The 20,911-nt window shown below is 34.4% G+C and overlaps 1 protein-coding gene across 1 annotated transcript in view; it reads left to right on the top strand.

The window, feature by feature from the left end:
• MMS22L (MMS22 like, DNA repair protein) overlaps positions 1-20,911 on the top strand; it is a gene marked incomplete at both ends in the record, with an annotated part of 132,037 nt that overhangs the window by 106,173 nt on the left and 4,953 nt on the right. Inside the window, 6 exons of the mRNA XM_080700281.1 lie at positions 863-1,014; positions 1,925-2,067; positions 7,290-7,449; positions 11,766-11,935; positions 15,196-15,407; positions 19,571-19,734. Coding sequence (XP_080556407.1) covers positions 863-1,014; positions 1,925-2,067; positions 7,290-7,449; positions 11,766-11,935; positions 15,196-15,407; positions 19,571-19,734 — 1,001 coding nt within the window. The remainder of the gene's footprint in view (positions 1-862; positions 1,015-1,924; positions 2,068-7,289; positions 7,450-11,765; positions 11,936-15,195; positions 15,408-19,570; positions 19,735-20,911) is intronic.

Here is a 20,911-nt window from a genome sequence, read left to right as displayed (position 1 = left end):
TATACCTTCACTTTGACAGCTTTTTGCTTTTAGATGTATCAACATTCTGACAGTAGCAATGGTAGGAAAGCTAACTTTTGTGGCTTGGTTTTTTTGTTGTCATTGTTTTAATGTTTATGGTTAAGCTCTTTCAAAACTCATTCTATAGGCCATCTCCATCCTTTGCATTCCTACTTTTAATGAATTAGAAATCAGATTTAGACAAGCTTTTGGCTTCATGAAAATAATTATTATTGTTTTTAATTTCTGGGAAATGTTATTTTGGAATTCTGTGTGAAGTAGTCTTTGATCATGAGCGCCTGTGGAGTGCAGGAGGACAGGAGGGGTGGGATGGGATTGGTTGGGAGGCACATGTGGAAGCAGTTGGTCGGCTTTTTACCCATAAGGTCCTGACCTCTTCTCTGCTTGGTTACTCAAGGACCACTGCTTTTTGTTTTTTTTTTTTTTTGTGTGTGTGTGTGTGTTTGTTTGTTTGTTTGTTTGTTTGTTTCTACTTGCCACTTCACTATTATCTTACCTAGCTGGCTATGAACCCCTCCCTTTTCCCACTTTAGCCTATTCTTTCTTAACCTTTCTCTTGGCATAAATCTCCACATCTATCCTAAATTGAAAAAGAAACATTAAAAATCAAAACATTACAGATAAAAACAAGAATATTTACCCAACATATCTGTTTGTGTATTTCTGTAGTATTCATTTTCACCAGTGCACATCTACATCAGTGTGTTCATCTAAAAAAATTCTGACACCAAGAAGTATATGTGGGAAATGTTAGAACATTTCTTTAGAATCTCTATACTCTGGGAATATATTGTCATTTTTTCTTCTTGTTTTCTTAATTCTTGTCAACTTGCTTTTACAGCACAGTATGTGAAGCACTTTCTCACTTGGGCTCTGCGTCTTTTCAGTCCTTAACTATACGATCATGGATCCGTTGTGTTTTACAAATGTATATAAAAAACCTCTCTGGCACTGATGATTTGCTCATTGAAATAAATCCTGAACAAACAGTAGGTAAGAGCTGCATACTTTGTGGTGGTGGGGGGGGGCACAAGGCTATTATCTACAGAGAGTTTCTTGCTCTCTGGGTTGTTTATTATATGTTGATACAAAATATAAGTTAGTAAAAATATAAAATATATTTATAATTAGGTATAAATATAAGCAGAAATTTCTTTCCTTTTTTAGTCTGTTCCTTTTTCTTAATATTTTATTGTTACTCTATATGACAATTTTTCCTGCTATAAAGATAAAAGATCTTGTTCCCTTGGAAGCCAAGAACAAAAACTTGTTCCTGAGATGACAAGCTTTTTTTTAATTTTTTTACCCTGAAAAAACTGATCACACAGAAAAGTGAAAATCTGAAGTAAATAACCAGATATCACACTGTGAACACCCTTAAAGTATCCAATTATGAATAATTCTCTCCCATTTTTATTAGATATCTTGCCTTTCTTCTGCTTTACCATTCTTTTCTTCTGCTTTATCATTGCATGATACTAGTAGTTTTAAATATCTCATACAGTCCTGTTTTTTGTAGGACATGGCTTTTCTTAAGGCTTTTATTTATTTTATAAATAAATTTTCTTAATTTTCTTAAGCCTTTTATTTATTTTATAAATAAATTTTATAAATAAATAAATTTTATTTATTTATAAACATATGAAGCCCAGCCTAAAAAAAACTGTAAATTTTCTTTTATATCATCAGTTGATTTTTGCATGAATGACTTTTGGGCTAAAAGGTTCATAAATGAGAGAAATGTCAAGTCTTTAATTTTGTGAGAATTTGAATTTTAAAAGGAAGCGTGTCATAAGTGAGGAATGCTTTATTCCCTGCACATATGTATATAATGAAATTTTATATTTTATCATGTAAGTTTAATATTATACATGAATGTTTTTATGTAATATTTTTTAAACAGAGAAAGAGTACATGGAACAGTTGGCTGAACTAACAAGGTTACTATTTAAACTCTCAGAAGTAAAGAATATTTTCTCAAAGGCTCAAATTGAATACTTACCCATCCCAGAGGACCCTAAAAAAGCACTTGTTCAATTTTTTGAGGTATTTTTATTTATTAATATTATTATTATTCTAATTATAGATGCCCGATAAGTTATAATTATTTTTTCAGAAAAACTTGATATTTTTAGAAACTTATAAGAAATTTTTCTATAAGATGAATTTTTAATTGAATCATATTATTGGTTGACTGCTATTATAAAACTCTGGAGGAAGAAAAATATGAATCTAAGGCATAGTAATAATTTACTCTTAGGACAGCAGAAAACTTATACTTAATGAAGAATAATAAAAGGGGAGGGGAGGTGGGAAAAAAGCTCTCTGGGCACATGATGTATTTAGACAAACGTATTGATATCAATCACTAAGCCAAGCATAGGAGGGGGGAGGGTTAGGGAGGGAAGGGGCGGGGATTGAATGGGGCTGACTGGGTGATGTGTGCATGTTTGTCTACATAAGTCTTTTTTTTATTATCCCACTATGATGTATGAATATAATGCACCAATAAAAAAAGAAAAAGGATTCAAACATAAAAAATAAAAATAAGTTTAAAAAAACTAAAAAATACTATTTAAAACTTTACGTTGGGGACAATGAGACTTGTAAGAATTATCTTACTGCTGAAATTGTTGGATAACAATGTTCTTTGAGTATTTTATAACTAAATTTACTTATATACAGTCCATAATAGTTCCAGCTAAATACTTACCATTTTGTAGCAAACATTGTAAGCATAGGCACCAACTGCTTCATTTGTAGTATACGTGGTGCTTTAAAATCTAATCTATGCAGTTTTGTTTTTCTCTATAATAGTCACAGAGTTTCAATTATTAAAGGAATATATCTTATACAATAGTGTTTGTTTTCTCAGTTCAGTTGAGGTTTGTTATCATGCTTGACTTAGTGTCTTTTGTAAGCTATTCACATTAAAACAAGTTTATCTTTACACATAGTGGTTAGTATTAACTACACTGAAAATAATTGCAACCAATAAGCTCTTTGCATAAGTGTTAATTCTTCTGTTGGCTTCCTTTAACTTAAAGTACATTTATAAGGCAAACCCAAACAGTAATTAGTGATAGTATATGCAGATGTAAAATAAACTTTTCCGTTGAGCACTTTATTTAGTTGTTTACTAAGTTTCAACCTATAATTAAACAAATACCTATTGTTTTCTAAAAATTATATAGAATTAGAAAAGGAGGTAGATGTCAAGCTTTTTATTGGTAGTTTTCAAGGTTTTCCCTAATTTAGTCCAGCCCAAATTAATTTTTCTTTTGTCACTAACTAAAATATGATTTTTGCTAAGTGCCGCATAATATTGTATTATCTAAGTCTTCTGAGGGATTTAAAAAATCAGAAGATATAGTCCTTGATCTCAGAAAACTTTTACTTATCTGAGAATATAAGATAGAACAAGGTATTATATGCTTATTGTCAATTGGTTAGTACAAGGTATTATATGCTTATTGTCAATTGGTTAGTAGATAAATCAATAGGTAAAGAATTTAGAACATCTTGGTATAAGATGTTTAGAATTGATTCTATGAAAAATGTGAAGATTTAAAATATGATTTGATAAAATAATTTTATAAAATATTAGTAACAATAATGTATATTACAAACACAGGGGAGCTAGTAAGAAACTAGTAAGGTTTAGGAGGATTTGAAGGTAGAACGGTTATGGGATTTCTGAATGGGATGGATATTAAATAATTTTGTGCTTAACTAGAAGAGTGAAGAAATAGCAACATCATGATTTAGGTTGGGAAGAGAAGTAAGCAAGGAGTTCACTTGTAAGCTTATTTTGTTTGAAATTGAGTCAGGGGTCTCCAAGAGCACCTCCAGGTTGAGATTCACTAGGAGGACCTATGAAATTCAGCATATAGTTGTACTCATAGCCATGACCTGTTAGAGAGAAAGCATACAAAACTTAAAACAGGTGGCTGGGAATGGTGGCGCACACTTATAATTCCAGCATTCAGGAGGCGGAAGATCATGGTTCGCAGACAGCCTCAGGTACTTAGCAAGCCCCTTAGTAACTCAGTGAGACCCTGTTTCAAAAAATAAAAAGACTAAACAACAACAACAAAAAAATTGGGCTAGGGATGTAGCCCAGAAGTAGAATGCCCCTGGGTTCCATCCCTAGTACCACAAAAAAAAAAGGGTCGGGGGAGGACAGGTGAAAGAATTTTGGATGAACCAGACATAGCTTCCAAGTTTTCCCAGTGAAGTTGCACAGGATGTGCTTAATTCTTCCAGCAAGGAATAGTAATGAGACGTGAAATATTGTTTGCTGTGGCAGCTCACTAGCAACTCAGTGTCCATGATTTTTATTTATTGGGGATGGTCACATGCACCTTCTTTCAAAATTCCAGATGTGCAGAAGGAAAGAAATTATTTGCTAAGAAACATATTATTTACACAGACATCTTAGGAATAGTGAGCCATTCTTATCAGCGAATGATGAGCAGCCTCTAAAAAAAATCTAAATCCCCAAATAAAAGACAAAGGCCAACCTTGTAAACAGGACTTTTAAGGATATCAGCAGTGAGCCTGCTGCATGAACTCTTTTCTGCACAGAAATAATGTGACATGTAAGTAGTTATAATCAATATACTAAGAAGTACATAGCTTTTAGTTTGGGGAGGTTAAAACAAAACATAAAGAAACATTGAGATGCCTCAGGCACTGATGTTCAAAAGTGTGGCTCATAGACTCCGGGGAGTTGCTAATACTTTATCAGGAGGATCTACAAGCCCAAAACTGTATTGACATTTACACGAATAGTGCAAAAGCTTTAGCATCAATCAACACGAGAGATTATAGTATTGCCCGTTATATTCAAATTTTTATCTACTCACAGATGAAAGGCCATTTCGCTTAAGAATAGCCTTAATGAAGTAGTACAATGGTTAATTTTATTAAATTTTACCCCTCGAGCACATGTTCTTTTACTGTTTTGTGAACGACAATGCAAAGTGCACTTTAAGCACGTTTGCTGCATGCCACAGACATGTGGTTGTCTAAATGAAGAGACTTGTGTGATGATTTGAGTTGCATGCTGAACTGACTGCTTTTATCTTGAAAGAACAACTGACAAAATATGGTTATTCAGACTTGGGTATTTGGCAGACATTTTTTCAAAAATGAATGAAGTAAGTAAGCCTATTACTTCAAAGAAAAAACTGACAATATCTCTTGCTAATAATATAATTCGAGCTTTCAAGAAAATTGGAATTTTTGGAAAGCTTGTATTTGCCATCATGAGCTTGAGAGCTTACTGATACTTAAAGAGTTTCTGATGAGAATGGTATGGTATTAATGTGTATAATTTTTTCCCAAAATGCATAATGAAATGTGTCATCGTCAAGAGGCTATATAACTCAATGAATCAAAATATTCCAAATAACCAGTACAGGCTTTTTAACAAGCACTCATAGGTAAAAGATTCATTCAAAGTACAAGATAAACCAAAGCCTCTTAGTGTAACAACATATGAGATGTTTAGTGACATAGTTTCAGACTCCATGGTTCTTCAAATTTTATGATTTTAGTTACCACTGGCCTCCAAGAAGTGCCACTCGTCAAGTTTTGGTATAATAGCAAAGAGAAATTCCCAGTTATTTGAAAAATCTGTCAAAATACTTCTAGCTACATGTATTTGTGAGGCAGGATTCTCTTCATCTGTAATATATCAGAAGAATTCTATATGGTAGCAGAAATAACACTGTAGTTGTCTTCTATTAAGTTGGAAATGAAAGAGATTTGAAAAAAAAATGCTTAAAAACTACCACTCACTAATTTTTGACAATAATGTTATTTAAACTACATGTTATTATTTCAAGTGAGTTATTAAATAATTTTAAACATTTTAGCATGACAAATATTGATGTAATCTAAATAATAAAAAGCTTGTCAAGAATCTCAGTTGTTAAGTGTGTAAAAGGGAAAGGAGATCACGAAGTTTGGAAATCAAGGGGAAAAAAGTTTAGAAAACAAAAGGCAGAAAGCTGGAGAAGAAGGAAAGTAATCAAGCATATCTTGTTATTCTCATTTACTTGTCTCACGGTCATGTAGGTCCACTGAGTTTCTTACTTATTTCTTCATTCCACGTTTTATTACCAACATAGACCATTTTAAGGCCACCGTGGAGAATCTCTCTTCAGCTTGCATTTCAGAGCTTCTCCAGTGGTCTTTCAGTTCTCTTTACTTCTGCTGTACTTCATCCTGCCACCTCCTGACTAAATGCTAAACCATGGCTTAACTTGAAGACCTGAAATTTCTTTGACTACCACCACCTGTCCCTCCAGCTCAGCAGTGATCACCAGATTGTCTGTTCCCTCTTATCCAAGTATAGCATTCCCTCAAGAACACACGTCCTCCTCCACGCACCTTAATTAGAAGAAGTCTTGGAGGTTACGTAGGTTACTTTTAACAACACCAGTACAATCTGCAATCTTTTGTCCTTTGGTCATACCTACAAAGCTCAACCTTGGGTCAGTGGAACCACCTGCTTTCTCTCCTTGGTCCTTTCTACCAAAAGCTCCTGGGGTCAGGGACAGTATGTATTGTCACCATTATTGGTTCAGATTCGGTCATTGAAATCCAGTGGGAGTTGCCAAAAATGATTAAAAACTATACTAGTCTCCTTAGGCTTTCTAACCCACCTCTACACTGTCTTATCTTTCTTTTGTGGCTTCTCAGCTCTTGCTTATTCTCACTTTCCTGAGTTTATTCTTGTATTTATTTCTTCCCCTCCTTCCTTCTTCATTGTTCTCCATACCTCACTTCACGCTTCACACTTCCTTCTCTCCACCACCTCTCCATTTGGCCATCTTCTCTGACACATCTTTCATTTTTCCCACTGAGAAAGTGAAGCTAATTTCATATCATTTTAAAAAAGCTAAACTTTGTACAGGTTTAACTGTAAGAATTTGATAACATTTCTTCCTTTTAGGAATTTGGGGATTTTGAATCCCCAGTCATATACTAAAAATAGGATAGGCTAACTTGTTTGGAAGTCTTGATGTGACTCAATTACAAATGTTTTCTACAATTTCATGTTTTTTTTTTCAATAATATCTTTGCTGAGTTAGACCTTCTATATTCTTTTTGCTTGAATTTTAATTTCTGTGAACCCTTATTAGAAAGTTAAGGATGAAGGCCTAAGTGTAAGCGGTGTATATATAAATGGGGGTTGTTTTTCAAAGTCCATTGTATAAAACTTGGAAAGCTAAATAATATTTGTTCTTTATTTATAGGCTGTTGGTTTAACTTACAGGAATCTACAAACACTTCCTGATAAATCTGCCATGGTTACAAAGTCCTTAGAATACCTTGGTGAGGTATTAAAATATATAAAACCTTACTTGGGAAAAAAAATGTCCAGTGCAGGATTACAGCTGACGTATGGCATGATGGGTATGTATTCCTATCATTATTTTGCTAGTAACATTTCCTTAGGTTGATCCCGTAGTATCAAGGTAGACAGAAATATACAAGTCAAATCACTTGGACTTCATATAATCACAAGAATAATTTGAAATATCATGATTTCACTTGAAATAACTCATGTTGGCCTTCATGTGTTTGTTGCTTGTGTTAATACTAAAATTAATTATTATCAATACAGAAATATACCAAAAACCAGTTGTTATCAGTAGTCTCTTGTCACATTATGAATACCTAAATAACTAAAATGGACTTTTTTTTAGTGTTGGACTTAAAAACAGAAAACCATCACTTACATTTATTTTTATGGTCTACTCTCTATGATGGTCAGAAGAGTATTTATTATAGTACTAAGACATATATGCATCAAATCTTGTTTCTCACAGTACTACGTTTTCTCTTTTCAAAAAGAAATCTCTTTCTGTACCAGTTCTAGAACAATGGAGATCATCTTTCTTTAGGAAGTCAGTAATTTAGTAATTTGAATATCTTTGTTCACTGAAACCATGTTGCTAACCAAAAATAGGAAGTGGATAAAGGTACATGAAAAAGATTTTCTTAGAAGTTTTTATACAGAATTTAAGGTTTTTCTTTTTTGGTTTTTTTATTTCTCTGTGGCCAAAACCTTATATCTATTCCCTTTAATCTTGTGAATGTATAAATAAACCTGATTTGGGCTGTCTGAAACCTTTTATCTTTGTTGTGAAAGATAAAGGAGAATGAGAAAAATGTGTAAATATGGATGATGTTGAATCTAGTGAAAGCAATGGTAGCAATTCAGACATATTAATTTCAGAGAAAAATATCAGTGGGAATTTATTATAAAATTAACATAGTAAAATCTAGATTAGTATTTCATTATTTAGGCTTATAATATTACTAGTCCTTACAAAAAGTTTTCTGATGTTTCCAGCTTTCGTTTTCTGCCAACTTAATGTATGAGTTCAGGATATGTTTTTATATTAACAGAATATTTGATAGTCTTATCAGAACCTACAGGATCAATTTGGATTGATGATATGTAGCCTGGTGCCAAATTTTATTTAAGAGGAACTGAGGAACTTTCTTGTTCTGCCTTGTTTTTTGACCTAGTGGCAGATGGATCTTTGGGTTTTTGTTTTGTTTTGTTTTGTTTTGTTTTTTTGTAGGTCTTAATGACTGTGAATAGAGCATGTGACTACAGTGTTACCCATTTATTCATTAGAGATTAGGGAGGGTTAACCTGTTGTTTTCTTCCTGTAAAAGGTTTAGAACAAACTGGAAAAAAGAACAAATAAAGACATTTGAGAGTTTGAACCCGATTTAAAGTGTGTTGTGGGTGGGATATCACAGCACTTAGTGGTTTATTTACGTTTCCAGTTCCTGACTGAGAAGACTCTGATGTTTACTTACAAGGCTGCTAGTAGAAGGCACAAATGTTGATAAAATCACACTCCTGTGTTAAAGAAGCATCTGGGATCTTTACTGTACTTGAGTAATTTCAGAAGAGCCATGGTTGGTGGTCATTAGAAATATCCTCAAATTCCTTTCCCTTTAGATCATTTTTTGAAGAGTGGAAGGGAAGGAATGGTTTCCTTTGTTTTGTTTTGGTTTAGTCTTCTCATGCTTCATATCTCATCCCTCTTTTTTCGTGCCTTTCCTTTTATTCATCCCTATCTTTTTAGTCATTCTTTCTCTTGTTTTTGTAGTTGAAATTCTACCCCTGATCCTTTGGTGCCCAGCCCTACCGACCTCTTCCACATTACCAAATAGACTTGGTCTCCCTGGTTGGACTTCATCTATCCTTCTTTTATGACCATTTTAAGTACCTTGTCACTTCTTATAATTGCGTACTTTACATGGCCCTTCTAAATTTTAAACTTATTCAAGATAGTGGCCAAAACTTTTGGGTTTTTCATTTCTATCCTGTTGGGGTTTTTTTGAACAACAACAAAAAGGATTATTTGCTTAGTATATATCAGCTACTGGGTTGAGAACTGGGAATATATCAGTTTAAGAATTTCTCATGTAGGAAATAACAGACACTAAATAAGTATTTCTAGAATTTAATAATTTTATAAACCCAGCAGGAGTATATACTTTTAATGTTCCTAAAGCAGCAAGATTACTTTCTGAGTATAAGTAGCTTTTTAAATGTATATCAGAATGATCCTAATCCTTTATATGTAAAAAATAAGTAAGTATACAGGAGCTTTGATAGTGGTTATCTTTGGAGGAAGAGATTATTTTTGTATTAATATCCTTCTGTATTTCAGTTTCATCAGTAAATAAATGCTTAGAGCCAGGAATAAGACTTTTTTTAAAAAATAAACCTACATATATATATATATATTTCCCAAAATTTTTGACTTAAATTTTTTTCTTCACCTTTCATCTTTGTATTTTTAAAGTCTCCTCCACCCCTTGTGCACACATGTGGTATACTTATACACATGCATACCACATACATACACACATTTATTGAAACCTAAACTCAGGAGTCTGAAACATCTATAAAACCAATGTATTACCTTTGCCTGCTTGCTTGCTTGCTTTCTTTCTTTCTTTCTTTCTTTCCTTCCTTCCTTCCTTCCTTCCTTCCTTTTTTCCTTCTTTCTTTATTTGGTGGTACTGGGGTTCCTGGAAGCCCTTCTACCTCCGGGCTACACTGCCAGACCTATTTTATATTTTTTTTATTTGGTAACAGGGTCTCTTAAGCCAGCGAGGCTGGCTCTGAACCAGTGCGATCCTACTGTCTCCGCCTCCCAAGCACGGGGATTACAAGCATGCGCCACCACACCTGGCACCTTTGCCTTCTTTAAACTTATAAAACTTCAGGTCTTCGGTAAAGGAGTTTAAGCATTTCACAAGGTGAAATACAAAGGTAGATGATGCATTTGGGGTTGGTAGGCGCTTAATGTAATACCTTTGTGACACTTGAAAGTGATATGAATCATCTCAGACATGATGATGGCAGCTCGTTCATGGATAAATTAATGTTAGTTAGAATGTGAGTTCTTCTTTTTGGCTGTCAAACAAGTTTTCTCTCTACTGAAAAAAAAAATGAGGTTCAAACCAGCATTATTTAAAATATTGCTAAGTGAACATTGTGTTTCTTTATGATTGATTATTGTAATTCCTTTTACAACAGAAGATTAATGTTGCTGTTTGTTGTTCATAGAAATGATTATTGGTTGTTTTTTAAATATCAGTGTGCTCTTCTATAAGCATTTCCTTCTGAGCTTGATTTTAAAATTTTCTGTTTGATGGAAATGACTTTGAATGTTATTATCTCTTTTGCTTTCTAAGATGGAACAAAATATAAAAGTTTATGCAGTAAATGTTCCACTCTGCCATTTGGACAAGTGCTTAATCTCTTTTTAAATTTATTTTTCAATAAATGAGACTTTAAGAGCAGTAGCATACCCTAATGAGAATTATATATCTGCTCTTACTTTATTAAAACAAAAGATATTCATTTGCTAAGTTTTATATCATCAAATATGGCAGTTGACAGGCTTCAATCAAGAAAATCATATTTCAAGAAATGAAGAAGTCTGTTTCTCTTTCAGAATCAAAATTTTATTGGTTTATGTTAACAGTCATTGAAAGATGTAAAAATTGAAGTTCAAGGAAGTTAGATAATTGCTCAAGATGTTACACCTAATCTTACTTTTCTTATTTTAACAATTAAATTTAGATATTCTCTCCTTGTTGCAAACTAGATAGGAGCAACATGTAAAATATGTATATAACACTGGGCATGGTGGCACATGCTTGTAATCCCAGCATTTGGTAGGCCAAGACAAGACCATTGCATTCAGGACAGCCTCAGCTACTTAGTGAGGCCCTTTGCAACTCGGTGAGACCCTGTTTCAAAAAATAGAATATAAAATAGGGCTGGGAGTGTAGCTCAAAGGTAGAATGCCCCTAGGTTCCATCCTCAGTAACACACACACACACACACACACACACACACACACACACACACACACTAGATAGATAGATAGATAGATAGATACACATACATATATATGATCAAAAACAAACCTGAAAATTAATGTAAAGCAGCATATATCAGTGCCAGTTGCTCATAAAATGTTCCTCTTGACTGAGAATGACAATAAATTTACCTCAGCAAATTAAATACATGACTTAATACTAAGTCTTTTGGCTTCTAGGATTTGTTTCTTCTTACTGCCTGTTTTAACTTTGTCCTGTGTATTTTAAAAATAAATTTTTTATGAAAAGAAAGCATTTCCAGTTAGAAGAAAACCATAACTGCTAATGTTTCTCTTCTTCATTAGGAATTCTCGTTAAATCTTGGGCACAAATCTTTGCCAACTCTAAGGCCCAAAAATTACTATTTCGAATCATAGATTGTTTACTGCTGCCACATACGGTATTACAGCAGGAGAAGGAGCTGCCTGCACCCATGTTGACTGCAATTCAGAAGAGTCTTCCTCTGTATCTTCAGGTATACTAAAGTAATGAAAAAGAAGCATAGTTTACTAAATGGAGATTTAAAATCTAGACATTGTAATCTCAAGAGTATGTGTATACCTTTGTTAAATCCTTCGAACAAGTTTTATATTTCTTTTTGTTTTGGGGTCTGAAAACAAAGATTAAAAGACAAATTCTCCAAGGAGCTTGATGTTGGGAGAGGAGGCAGACTGACACAGATACTTTCTGTAGCCACCTCAGCAATCTTATCAACCAAACTGGGGTTGGGAGATAGGAGAAGAAATTGTGGGGAGCATTAGGTATAAAAGAACAGAATGGGTAGGAGCTGGAGGGCTGTGTTATCACAGGGAGCGCTTCAAGAAAAATGTGGCACATGGGGAAAAGGCAACTGTGAATCCACATGGGAAAAGACTTGTAATATGGGCTTTATATACCATGCTAAAAAGTTTGGATTTCATCTTCTACCTGTGGAGCATTGATAAATTTTGAGCAAATAAGTCAGAATCACATAATTATGTTTGCATCTTAGAAAAATGATTCTGGTATCAACATTTAAGATAGTTGGCAAGGAGGGTAGATTGAAGACTTAGAAGGAAGTGACTTGTTCATTGAAATAACCCACACATAAGCTGGGCACACAGAGCTGAACACCTGTAATCTCAGTTTGAAGCAAGCCGTAGCAACTAAGCAAGACCCAGTTTTAAAATAAAAAAATAAAAGGTGGCAGGGGAAATGTGTAGCTCAGAGGTAAAATGCCCTGGAATCAATCTCTGGTATGGAAAGGAAAAGAAAGGAAGAAAGCCACACATTATTTGAAGTTTTTAAACACAGAGTCTACACAGCCGACTTAAAAAACAGTGATGAACTGTGATTAAAAGTACTTGCTGCCAGGCATGGTGGCACATGCCTATAAATTCAGTGCCTGGAAGGCTGAGACCGGAGGATCACAGATTTGAAGCCAGTCTCAGCAACTTAATGAGGCTCTCAGCAATTTAGGAAAACCCTGCTTCCAAATAAAAAATAAAATCGGGAAGGGATTATATAGCTTTGAGGTAGAATGCCCCTGGGTTCAATCCCAAGCACCACTACCACAACAACAAAAGCTTGCTGAGTATGTTGTGGAGGAACAAAAATAAATGCAAGGCTTCCTAGATTCCAGAGTGACTGCCTTGTAGGTAGTAGTGCTGCTAGCTCATGTGGGAAATTCTGGAGATAGAAGAATGAAAGTAAGAATTGGGTTTTGAGCAACTTTAATTTGAGGTGATATGGAATATCTAAGCAATGTATCCAGTAGTCAGTTGGAAATATTGTCATTTCTTTATTAGTCTAATTTTGAAGGTTTCTTAATTTTAGGTTCAGTTAGGAAAACTGAAGTAGAAGAAAGTGGATTTTGGTTAGGTAAAAAGTGATTTTTTTCATGGGTGGATTTTTTTAAAGTGTTTTAAAAGAGTTTTAACTTCTCAGAATTTCTGGGAAGTTTTAAGTTAACTTTAATTTTATATTAATGATAGTACTTAAATTGAAGTTTAGCATGTTGTGTAGCAAAAAGATAAACAGCAGTCCACAGCAGAGGTGTAGACTGCTAATTTTGCAGGTTAGCAGATGTGAGAAGGGAGTTCTAGATAGCAAAAGAATTTAGAATATTTGTTTCTTGCTCTCTTAAACACAGTCTATTTAACAGGTGTTTTTTTAATTGGTACATTATAATGATACAAAATAGTGGGGTTCATTGTGATATGTTCATACATGCACATAGCATAACTTGGTCAATTTCATCGTTCAGTATTACCCCCCCCCCGTGCCATCCCAATATTCTACTGTACTGGTTTTCTTTATATTGTCATGAAATCCCTCTTATAAACTTTATCAGTGATAAATTGGAAAATGTTGCCGGACATGGTGGCGCACACTTGTAATCCCAGCATGTGGAAGGCTGAGACCGGAGGATCCGGTTCATGGACAGCCTCAGCTACTTAGTGAGGCCCTCCACAACTCAGTGAGACCCTGTCTCAAACTAAAGAATTAAAAATAGGGCTGGGAGTGTAGCTCGGAGGTAGAATGTCCCTGGGTGTCATCCCCAGTACTGCCAAAAAAAAAAAAAAGGAAAATATTGTGAATTATCCATTTAACAGCACTGACATGGAGCCCTATCTTTAACTTGTTAAAGGTATCCTGATTGTTCCAGCATTTTCAAAAAGCATTCTTTCATTACTTCATTTTCTTTTGTGCTTTTCCTTAAAAAAAAAAAAAGCACTAAAGAAACAGCTGGTGGGGTTCTACTGTTTTATTTTCATTTGTTTTCATTTATTTTCAAATTTTTTAATAGTTCTATCCTGTTTTCATTTAAACAAAAAAAACTTTCACATTTTTATTTAGAGCTAAAATGGAGACTTAATAAACATAGCGAACAGAAAAATATTTTTTCCCTCAGGGTATTTGTTTATTCATCTGTTTGAAATTTTTCTTGTTAACTGGTATATAAATGGAAGGGATTCCTTCTACAGATATGACAAAACATTATGGGTTCCAGTGACCTTCACTAAACTCCTAACTTCTAAACTTCAGTTTTCCTAGTTGTAAAATGGATAAAATAATATTAGCTCAATGGTGTTTAGAGAAATTTATATGAAATAATGAATATATAGCACTTGGTACAGTGTCTGATATAGAAAAACTTCCAAATAAATTTTTATTACTGTATGTCTTAATCTTCTGTATTCCCCTCAAGTAAATTGTGTGAACTTTTATCACATTTCTAGGTTTTTCTTTTTGTTTTATGGTGCTAGGAACCCAGAGCCTTGTGCATAATGGGCAAGTGCTCAGCCACTGAGCCCTAGTTTATCACATTTCTTACCATGAAAAATTTTTAGCACAAAAAATTCTATATTCTTAGACAAAATGACCAATGCCCTACATAAAAAGAGACTGACCTAAAAATATATTTTATAACTTTGTAACAACATATCTATGTAGTTGAAAATCATGATGGTCAAGTTTTCTGAAGAGCAGAAAAGAAATCTTGTTTTTATTTTTCTGCACTCTTCCTCTGCTTCCTTTATCTGTGCCCCAAAAATGCCTTAGGTTAGATACTGTAGCAGGTGTATTATCCAGGCTAACCTCCTAAATGTATATTATGTGTAGATGATATTAGATGTGATTAAGTTACAGGTTCTGACATGAAGTTAATTCTGGGGACTACATTAGTAAGTTCTTAAAACTGTGCCATTGTTTTAACTAACCTTTTAGTATTTCTTCTTTTCTTTTTTCCTGTAGGGTATGTGTATTGTATGCTGTCAATTTCAAAACCCAAATGCCTACATGAATCAGTTGCTAACCAACGTTCTTGAGCAGTATATTGGACGGTTTCTTCCAGCTTTACCATGTGCTGCAGGTCTTGGACAACATCCTGTTTTGTTGGCACTGAGAACTTCAGCCACTGTCTCATCAGTGCAGTCTCTGAAGAAATGCATTGTACACATTATAAGGTACATTTAACTGTTAAAAGTAGGTATATGTACAAATTATTCATCTTTTTTTATGTGTGTGGTACTGGGGTTCTTGGAAACCCTTCTACCTCTGGGCGACACTCCCAGACACCATATATATATATATATATATATATATATATATATATATATATATATATATATATATAAAATGTATTTTTATTTGAAAAAGGGTCTCTTAAGCCAGCATGGCTGGCTTCAAATCTGCGCAATCCTCCTGTCTCCATCCCCCAAGCGCTGGGATTACAAGCATACGCCACCACACCCAGCTCAAATTACTCATCTTTTTTTAAAAAATAACAGTAGATTAGAACTTTTTCTAAGAAATATTAAGTTTATTAAAATTACATTTGCTTACAGCAGGCAAAAGCAATACCATTTAAATTTCTTCTGTTTTCTCTATGTAGGTATTATTTTCTTCAAGTGTACATTCCTAAATATATGTTTTTGTTTCATAGTTTTTTTATCAGATAAACATTAATTACATTTTATACTGCATAAATAAAGCTATTGTAGTTACATTTTGAAAAAATAGTAAAGTGAAAAGATGAATGCTAATATGTAAAAGGAAGCAATATGAAGTCTTATTTTATTAGTTTACTCTTTATCTTAACTCAGTTTTATTATTGAGCAAATGAATGAGTGAAACTTTTTAGTTTTTTTTTTTTTTTTTGGTGGTACTGGGGTTCCTGGAAGCCCTTCTACCTCTGGTATACACTCCCACGGGCTACACTCCCAGACCTATTTTTTAACATTTTTATGTGGAAACAGAGTCTCTTAAGCCAGCGAGGCTGGCTCCGAACCAGCGCGATCCTCCTGTCTCCGCCTCCCAAGCGCGGGGATTACAAGCGTGCGCCACCACGCCCGGCTAGTTTTTTTTTAACTAAATTCTTTATTCTTTAACTGCAGCATTATGAAGGTTCAGTATTAGAAATTAGCTTTGTCTGTTTGCAATATTTGGCTCTATATGAAATTGTCCTTTAAACTTCAGGATGTTATGCTTATATATATTATTCTTATCTAGTATTAGTGTTCTGTGTTTTTAATGACCTCAAAATATTTACTACTTATTATAGAATTCCATGCTAAAAATCCGTCCTCTTTTTGTGCTCCTAGAATATTGCAACTTTTTTTGGTTGTGTTCCCCTTTTTTGGTAATCATTGCTTTCCTCCTTTCTTTTTGCATTTCTTTTTCCTTATCACATTATACATAGACTGTGGCCAGAGTCTCCTAACCGTGTTTACTGTGTCCTTTTGTTGTTGTTGTTCTAGTCAACCTAAAAAATGCCTTCAGCCGGGCGTGGTGGCGCACGCTTGTAACCCCTGCACTTGGGAGGCGGAGACAGGAGGATCGCGCAGGTTCGAAGCCAGCCGTGCTGGCGTAAGAGACCCTGTTTCAAAAATATAAAAAAAAATAGGTCTGGGAGTGTAGTCCGGAGGTAGAAGGGCTTCCAGGAACCCCAGTACCACCAATATAAATATATGCTTCCAGGTACCATTTCATGAAATACTGTTCCATTTTCATGAAATACTGTTCCATTTGACACTATGCTACCCCCAAATATTTGCTGGTTCCTTTTGCCTATATTCCTTAGCTCTGTGTCACTTAATTTTTCCAAATGTATTACGTGTGTGGTATCTTACACAAATCCTGAAGAGAGTGGCTTAGTTATTGCCCCCCCCCTAAAATGCCTTACCCTTCTCTGCATCAAAATTTTGTTCATATCCTTTTCTTCATTAAAATGTGATTCTTTTATGCCTAGCCTGGTGATATACATCTGTAATCCCAGTACTTGGGAGGCTGAGACAGGAGTATCTCAGGTTCAAGGTTAGCCGCAGCAACTTAGTGAGGCCCTCAGCACCTTAGCAAGACCCTCTCTCAAAATAAAATAGGGCTGGGCTGGGGGTGTGACTTAGAAATAGAATACCCCTGAGTTCAGTCCCCAGTACCCCCCCACACACACAGTGATCTTTTTAGACTAAATTCCACCTTTCCACCTATGCTTTATGAAACCTATACCTAATATCTAGTGTACTATGGCGGCTCTGGCCTTTTTTCTAAAGTTGTTTACCCTGGTACAACTTAATTTGCAGATTGATAATCATTTTTCCTTACTTATATCTGCCTATTCAGTGAGATCATCATATTTTACCACTATCTCTGAGATATTGCATAAGTCATTTTAGGATAAACAGAATGACAAATGCTAAAGTGAAATTAAATGCATAGAACTGCTATATGCCCCATTGTTTGGGACTCTAGTTGCATTAGTTGACTTTCCTTTGTATTTAATATCCAGTGAAAATTACTTTTCTCATGGCTTCTAATTGAAGACCCCAAAATGTAACAATTCCCATTTTTTTGTTTTTGGTTTTTTTTGTTCAATGCTCTGAAAAGATACAGAGATTGCCTTTTTCAATTTCCTCTGTTCTATACTGATATACTCCTGCAGTCCCTCATTTGAACCAGGGATCCTTCTTCTAAATTCCTGAGAATTCTGTGCTTATCTTTATTAAAACACCTTTCATACTATATTATAATTTTTTTTGTCTTTTCTAACTTCTCCACTAGCTGGTGAGTCCTTTGCTTTTAGAAACCGTATGCATTTATGCCGGGCGTGATGGCGCACGCTTGTAATCCCGGTGCTTGGGAGGCGGAGACAGGAGGATAGCACAGGTTCGAAGCCAGCTGCGCTGGTTTAAGAGACCCTGTTTCCAAATAAAAAATTATAAAATAGGTCTGGGAGTGTAGCCCGGAGGTAGAAGGGCTTCCAGGAACCCCAGTACCACCAAAAAAAATAACCATAGGCATTTCTGTTCATAGACTTGTATCTAGTACACCATAAAAGCCCAATACACGTTTGTTCTAGACATTAGTAAATTGTCAGTGAATGAAACAGATAGAACTCTGCCTTCAAGGAGTGATTGAATCTATGTGTAATATGTGTTATTTGCTAAAAGTCACTGTAAGGCATAGAAATGATGATGAAAACATAATTCCTCTCTTTACAGAGTTTATGTTCTGTTTCATCGGCTTTTTCATTTCTGTGACCAAAATACCTGACAGGTACATCTTAGTGGAGGAAAGGTTTATTTGGCTCACAGTTTTGGTTGTTCATTCCATGTTCAGCTGGCTCCAAGGCAGAAACAGTGGTGGCAAACAACAGGACAGAAAAACTGCTCTCAGTCATGCCAGCCAGAAGCATAGAGATAGAGCAGCCAGGGACCTACACAGTCTCCACAGCCACACCCCTTCCTCCCAGTGACTGTGCCGTCTCTGAACCTTGCTGCAGTGGTGACATGCTTCCAACATAAACCTTCAGGGGAACGGAACATTTCAAATCCAAACCATCCTTATTATGATCAATTCTTATTTGTTTTCAAATATATATGGATACCTAGTTTTGATTTAGCAGTATTTCACGAATTTCAAGCTTTTCTAGACTTCTTTAGAAACTCAATAATTCTCATTTTTTAAATTTATTCACTTAACAAATGTACACTGAACATCTGCTATGAGCCAGAACCTGTTCTAAGAAATGGGAATACAAAAATAGATAAATGATTGTTCTTATACTCCCTGTTGAGTTATAATACTAAAATTTGTCTTGCCCTGGGAGATACTAAAAACTAAATTATATACTGAAGGAAGGAAAGAACTGAAGCTGGGGCAGGAAATGAATTCCTAGAACTATACTTTGATTACTTGGAAAGGTAAGGTCCATCCCAAATTCCTAAATAAATAAATGTTGGAAGCAATTTGTTTTTGCAAATTTGACATTAGAGGAAATGTTGAAGCATTGAGAAGCTGATAGAGGAGATTATACTTAGATTAGAAAGAAAAAACCAACAAGGCAACAATTAGGTATGATTAAATTCATTTTAAATCCAGGCTGCTATAAATTTAGTTCATGTCTATATCACGTCTTACACCTTATAGCACACTAAAAGTCTATGTAGTCATTGCCTCTAAAATCTCATTTTTGAGGATGTCTTGGTAAAATATACAGACTTTTTTAAAACTACAATTTATTCATTTGAAGAAAGTAAATTTGCCAATATCTTAAAGTATATAACATTGGTTTCTGCTATGCTGAAGCTTTAAACAGAAGGGAAAAAAATAAAAATTTGTTTCTTTTCAGGAAATCCTACTTTGAATATAAAGGATCTGTGCCCCCTCCTCGCTTAGCATCCATTTTGGCCTTTATCCTCCAGCTCTTCAAAGAAACTAAGATAGATGTTTGTGAGGTTGAACTACTCCTCCCTGGCATCTTAAAGTGTTTGGTATTGGTCAACGAAACCCAAGGTTAGTTTTTTTATAAACTTGTTTTTGGTATCATTTTCTGTTTACAGTTAAGGAACCACTTTCCTATTCATTTTTATATTGCAATTTTTTTAGTTAAGTAATTGATCTTTGTATATTTTCATTTACCTGTTGATAAATATTATGGATAAAAATAAGTGCCAGACAATAGCTGAGGTTAGACATGATAAAATGGTTAAAAGGTGATGTATTTTTATCTGTTTTAGTTTTGCTTTGTTTTTTTTCTCTTGTGACAAATAGTTTGTTCAGGCTACTTCCTTGGATCAGACTTGTTAACCTTTCTAAGAGTATTTGTTCAGTTTAACTCCAGTATTAAATGCAACTTGTCAGATACCAAGCAGTGAGACATCAGTGTATGTTCCAGTTTCTGCTAGAATATCTATGCTGACTTGAGGAGTCCTACAAGGATCCTTTGATTCTAATCCTTTTGTTTTCAGTCTCGGTATTCTCAGTGATTTCTTTACAATATCATTTATTTAATCCCCAGGGTAACATGCTTTAGTAAGCTTACTGGGAAAATATAGAATAATAGCCAGAGTTCTATCCTGAAAGGATTTTCAATGGAAATAGGATGGTATGTAAGTGTTTATCATTATAATGTGATTGCTAAAGGTAGATAGAGCATCTCAAATGTTTCCACCTGAGTACTTTTAACTGCTAAGATAAATGAGTCTAGTACATACCCTGAAGAATCCAAGGGCAGTGCCCAAAGTGCTAGTGGAAAGCTCAAACAAGTCTTTGATATGTTCTGTTTTATCTAAAAAAAAAAAATGCATATTTTTAAAAATCCATATTTATTTTATTCTGCTCCCAACCTTGGGCTTGCAAAAAGAAAAGTTATGTTTATATATAATATTCTTTGGTGGTGGTAACGGCATCTTCACTGGAAAATATGCTGTAGTGGCCTCCAGACTCTTCAGGAATTTTGCCCTTATGAAAACTTGTGCATACTTACCATTTCAGTGAAATCTTACTGCAGTGTAAAACACAGAATTGCTGACACAGCAGATAGTACAGTAATTGCCTTTTATTCATGGTTTTACTTTAACATGGTTTCTACTGCCAACAGTGGTCTGAAAATATAGTTGATAATTTTCAGAAATAACCAATTCATAAATTTTAAATTATGTGCCATTCTTAATAAGCATATGAAATCTCA

The sequence above is a fragment of the Muscardinus avellanarius genome (genome assembly GCF_963383645.1).
Source record: "Muscardinus avellanarius genome assembly, chromosome: 8".
In the NCBI taxonomy this organism is placed as follows: domain Eukaryota; kingdom Metazoa; phylum Chordata; class Mammalia; order Rodentia; family Gliridae; genus Muscardinus; species Muscardinus avellanarius.
Note: the sequence above shows the minus strand (reverse complement) of the source record. Positions and strands in the feature narration are given on the sequence as shown.